This window comes from Rhagoletis pomonella, unplaced genomic scaffold (assembly GCF_013731165.1).
Source record: "Rhagoletis pomonella isolate Grant_MI unplaced genomic scaffold, Rhpom_1.0 Rhpom_scaffold_01318, whole genome shotgun sequence".
NCBI classification, from domain to species: Eukaryota; Metazoa; Arthropoda; class Insecta; order Diptera; family Tephritidae; genus Rhagoletis; species Rhagoletis pomonella.
This window is the reverse complement of record NW_023459872.1, coordinates 1-5801: the sequence shown is the minus strand read 5'-3', so window position 1 is coordinate 5801 and position 5801 is coordinate 1. Positions and strand designations below refer to the sequence as shown.

The 5801-nt window shown below is 32.9% G+C and overlaps 2 protein-coding genes across 2 annotated transcripts; both read left to right on the top strand.

Annotated features, from left to right (window-relative positions):
• Nucleotides 1–1921: 1921 nt before the first annotated feature.
• LOC118752212 (multiple inositol polyphosphate phosphatase 1-like) lies at nucleotides 1922–2277 on the top strand. Its single transcript, XM_036487064.1, has 3 exons — nucleotides 1922–2020; nucleotides 2076–2222; nucleotides 2269–2277. Exons 1-3 carry the CDS (start codon nucleotides 1946–1948, stop codon nucleotides 2275–2277), a joined length of 231 nt encoding a protein of 76 aa, XP_036342957.1. The 5' UTR covers nucleotides 1922–1945.
• Nucleotides 2278–4361: 2084 nt separating this feature from the next.
• Nucleotides 4362–4920, top strand: LOC118752213. Its single transcript, XM_036487065.1, has 3 exons — nucleotides 4362–4441; nucleotides 4501–4681; nucleotides 4735–4920. Coding segments are annotated over exons 1-3 (315 nt in total). The 5' UTR covers nucleotides 4362–4439; the 3' UTR covers nucleotides 4867–4920.
• Nucleotides 4921–5801: the final 881 nt, after the last annotated feature.

Below are 5801 nucleotides of genomic sequence, written 5' to 3'. Positions count from 1 at the left end.
AGGTTCCGAAGTTATAGCTGATAAGATATTCCACGCCTATGGGAATAACACAAACGGCAATAACGCAAAATTTTGCCTTATTTCCCATCATGATTCAATAATAAAAGGTTTGCTCAAAAAACAGTTTTCTCGATCCCTCTTGACAAAATCGGCTCCCTTAGCAAGGCACTGTGTGTGGGTTCGTGTGTGTGTGCAAAGTTTTGGCAAGGGAGCTAAGAGAGTGTCAAAACTCTAATGTCACTAATGAGCAAACCTTTAATTATTGAATCATGATTTCCCATTGCTTATTTATACTATTTGTAACAAAAACAGTTTACTGACAGAAGGAAAAAGAGCTTTGTTTATTCCAAAAATACAATTAAACAATAAGTGTGATATAATTCATATGAAGAAAGTAATATTCACAAAATATTTTTACTTGTGAAAACTCTAACAAAATATAGGAAAAGAGTCGTCTTTAGTAACTGCTCAACAAATTGGATATAGCGCTTTTGTATGAATTTTATCTGCATGCTTTTTAACATGTTGAAATCATTGCTGGAAAACCTTAAAATGTTTGCATGGAACCATGGCGCAATAAACAGGTGAAGTAATAAAACAGCTTTCTCGCTTTATTTTCTGTCATTCGGTTGCCTTATAGTCAAATTTTAAAGGCAATTTACCAAATAAGGCAGTGCCAAAATATTTTTCTCGCTCTTATTACTTCACCTGGTAGAATTCCACCATGGCATGGAACAAACAAAAGTTGCCGTTCCTGTTCGCAACATATAACACAGAGAATATTGTTTTGAGTTTTATCCTCAGTTAAAATTTCTGCATTATCATCACTGGTTTCACCATATCCGAAATGTGGATTTCGTTTACGAAGACGAAGCGAACATGTGGTACGAAGTAGTGATGTAAAAATATGTAAAATTTTACCTTCTATCAGACTTCTAAATTTGAACGTATACTCGGTACAAGCAGGTGGGATGAATGGCGCAATAAACAGGTGAAGTAATAAAACAGCTTTCTCGCTTTATTTTCTGACATTCGGCTGCCTTATAGTCACATTTTATAGGCAAATTTTCAAATAAGGCAGTGGCACCTGGTAAATTCCACTATGGGTGGGATGCATGCAATAACACCATACACAATAATTCTAATTACTTGGACATTAAAAAGCAGTTTCAGAAGTGAACTAGTGTCATTTTATTATTATTCTTTTTTCAAAACTGTTATAATGACAGCAGTGCATAATTGTGAAAGGAGGGGAGGGGGCGGGGGACGCGAGCGAACGCGGACCGCCACGACGCTGGGCACTTTCAAAATTGTATACTTACAAATCCGTCCATTTAACTTGTTCATGTACTACTTTTTGTCAAATGTAACTTGGTGACTACCTACATACATATGTGCACTATTTTGCTTTATTACTCAAGTGTTAAGTTTAAAAGTTGGTCTTATTGCTCAACGAGAAATGAAATAAATCAAATTTGTGTTATTTCACATTCAATTGGGAAATAACACAAAGTTTGCGTTATTGCCGTTTGTGTTATTTCGTGATACAAGTATCAAATATTATTTTAATATACGCATAGTATACGTATTTTATCTTGTAATTAAGTTTTTCTCTATTAAAGAATTCAAAGTTAAGAATAATTGGGGTAAGTTGTTGCTAAGTCAAGGTAACATAGCCACGCACTACAACTACACATACATATGTAGATGTTCATTGCACTCTCTGCAATTCCCACCGTTTACCCTAACCAATGCAGTAGTCGACAATACTCAGTAAGAGAAGTAGTGCAGTAGTCTGTTCAAATATGCCACCGACAGTATTTGAAAGCTCTGAGGTAGTCAAGTGAAGTATAACAAATATAATATAATTGCATTGATATCTAGTATCTTTGATGAACAATAATCAATTACTTATTTTTGTCCAACAGGTTGCAAACCAAAAAAAATGTGGATTTTACATAGACATGGTACCAGATTACCAACAACAAAAACAATTAAAGCAGCACCGCGACTAGACATAGTAAGCAAGAAAATATTTCAATTTATTTGACTCATAACTTTTTGGTTCTAAGTAGTTGCGTGACGAAATTGTGAAAAATTATCGCGTTCGCCGAACAAGGCCGGACACTAATGCGCTCTGTCAAGAGGACCTAATATTTTTGGGAATGTGGAAATGGAATAACAGCATTACAGTTGATCAAGAAGAATATTTGACCTCACAGGTAAGATACATACACATATACATTGTCCATATAATTATTTATCTAGCTCCTATAGAATAGCGAACACTGCAAGCCATTTTTAAATTATACATAAGTAGCTTTACATTTTGGAACAAATTTAAAAGACGAAACCATTAAGCAAAAAAAATTCCTTCTGTTGATTCCAAATCCATTAACATAATTTCTTTCAAAGGTCCAAAAATCAGAAAAATTGCGAAACTTAAAAATCAATAGAAAAATAATGTGTGGACCGATTGACCCGAATAAAAACACAAGAGGGGTATACTTACGGTGACCATCCGGCCTTTATTTTAAAGGACAGTCCTTTATTTTAACTCCCTGTCCTTTATAATTTTTTTCAAAATAAAGGACGCCTTTTGTCCTTTATTTCTTAAACTGTCCTTTAAATCAGCTCTGCATTTTTCAGAGGTAAATTTTTAAACACAGAATATGAAAAATAAAAATGTCCCTTATAAAATATAATAAAAACCTTCGCCAGTGTGACCCCGTCACTAACTCATATAATTAACTTTTGCCTTACCTCATCCACCTTTCCCTCACTTTGGAAAACAGCAAATGCAGTACCCGTTCCTAAAACTAAATGTCCGAACTCCCCCGAACACTTTAGACCGATAAGTATTTTACCTGCGCTCTCTAAAGTGTTTGAAAAATTCTTATCACGGCTACTTAAATAAAAATAGTCTACTAAGTGATCTTCAGTCGGGATTTAGAAGCCAGCACAGTTGCTCCACTGCAATGCTGAAAGTATTAGAAGACATACGTCCAGCCTTTGATAAAAATCAGTTAACAGTATTAATATTGCTATAAGTTATTGGGAAAGCTAGGTAATCTCTTTAAGTTCGGGTCGTTTTCTTTGCAATTATTGGAGAGCTATTTGACAGGTAGGCTACAGCAGGTTCAATGTGGTGAAAATTATTCAAGCTTAAAGCCCGTAACATCTGGTGTGCCGCAGGGTTCCATTCTGGGTCCCTTATTGTTCTGCACATTCATGAACGATATAGTGGAGTGTTGCCAAAGTTCATCCATTCATCTTTATGCAGATGACACTCAACATCAACAGCAGTTGTGAAGTTCGGACGCGTTTTTTACAGCTCTTCTATCTTTGGCTTTTTTTCTGTGTTTAAAGTGAATTTTATATCTATTATTATGGTTAAAAATCAGTACCAGGTTGACCGAGCTTTGCCCGGAGTGCATATACTTTTTAAAGTTTTCAAGATTTGGATAGCTTTAAAAAAATATTTTGGAAAAAAATGGATTTCGATATCTATTAAGTAAATTCCTTATTCTAAAATTTAGGTGGCAACCCTATTACGAAATAGGGGGGAATGAATGGTACATATCTTGAGCGCATATGTACTGTGTATACATAAAAAAAATGTTGATTGAAATTAACAAGATAAAATTTTGTATTACATAGAAGCGTGGCAACCCTGATGGAAAATATTTTCTGACCAAAGTACTCAACAATACCTTTCATTTGATATCCATATTGCGATGTTTTAAATAAATTGTGTAGAATTGAAAACAAGTGGCAACCTTACACTATTATCCTAAGGGATAAGATTTTGTATACAGGAAAAGCATTGTTTAAGGACCTTCTCTTGATACCCATAAATAGTAATATTTTACCCTTTTTTAACAAAAAATTAAATAAATATGCGATTCAAAATACGTGGCAACCCTATTAAAAATATTTTTGAATTAGAAATCTTTAAAATACCTTCCATTTGATACCTATATTATGATGTTTTAATTGATTTGTAACTAATTTCGAATAGGTGGCAACCTTATACGAGTCCACTCGGAGATAATGCCTATTCAGATAACCTTAAAATCCAAAACATTATCTGTGTACAAAATTTCATAAAAATCGTTAGAGCCGTTTCCAAGAACCCTATGGATATATATATATATATATATACAAGAATTGCTCGTTTAATGTAATAAGATATACAGGGCTGTTGCAGAATCTGACCTTTATCGGAATAGGAATCGAAACCGATGAAAAATTCCCATTGGTGTCTTGCATTTCGATATTATCGGTTTTATATTCGAATCGGAAATAAAGTCGGTTTTTGGTGTCATAGGAACCAGTTTTATCGGTTTGCTTATCGGAAACAAGCCAAGCTGTACATCGTTGTCAGAATTGTATTTTCGTTTTGTTATTTCGCATTCTGCAGGTTCTTATTTTGGTTTATGTGAGTATATTAATCAATATCTAATTCATAAAAACGTTAATTTTAAATTTTAATATTAGGGGAAAACACAAGAATAGCGTTCAAAATTCCATAATCGTGGAGTTTATGGAAAATAACCCCGACATCGCTAAGGGCTACACAAAACGAGATAAGGCACTCGTTAACGCTCTTTGGCAAGAACTATCAAATTCTTTAAATAGCGCAGGCCCACCCCAAAAGGATGCTAATGGGTGGAAGAAGGTATATTGCATGTCGTAGGCCCAATGAAAGTTCTACTATTTTATTGTTTTTAGGTATGGACTGAATGGAAAAGTGAGATAAGAAAAAAATTAGGTGGGCTTTCCAAAACGGAACCAATCGAAATTTCAGCGAAAGTTCACTCTCACAATATAATTGCTAATAGTATTTTAGCAATTTGTTGTTAAATAATGTCCACTATCACCCCCTAATTTTTTTAAAATATGCCACTTATCACTTATATTTTGTGTTACATATTATATTTTCAATGCTCACATGCGTATTTTATGCTTTTATTACATATAATTCACCAATTAATTAAGTAAAACGCGTTTATAAATTTGTGTTCACGTTTTACCACTTTTCACAAACAAACAGAAATAACAATGGCCGACAGTAAGAGCAAATATGTGCTGCCATACGTTTTAAAAGTAAATACGCCACTATTAAAGGATTTTATTAAAACGCGGCCAACACAAAAAAGGAGTTGTGCGTAAAATCGTCATATTTTTATGGCAACCGTTTTCCAACGGTATTTCTTTTATTCTCTTCTTATTTTTTCGCATGCAGAAGCTTTTTTTTTAATATACTTTCATAAATTATGAAATTTTTTTATATAAAATCGCGTGATTTTATATAAAACACCCAGTAACCATATATTAATATAGTTCCATATATATCGAAAATTTTTAATAAAAAATCGCGCGATTTTTTATTAAAAATTTTCGCCTGCGGCGCTTTATATTCTAAAAATCGATACTTCCATAAATAATGAAAATTTTTAATTAAAAATCGCGCGATTTTTTATTAAAAATTTTCGCCTGCGGCGCTTTATATTCTAAAAATCGATACTTCCATAAATAATGAATATTTTTAATTAAAAATCGCGCGATTTTTTATTAAAAAATTTCGACCGCGGCGCTTTATATTCTAAAAATCGATACTTCCATAAATAATGAACATTTTTAATAAAACATCGCTTTTTATTATAAAATCGATACTTCGATAAATTATGCAACTTTTTAATCAAAAATCGACCAATAAATAATTAAATTTTTTTATTAAATATCGCGCGATCATTATCTGCATTTTTTTAATGCTTCCGTTTTGTGTTTTTGAGGCA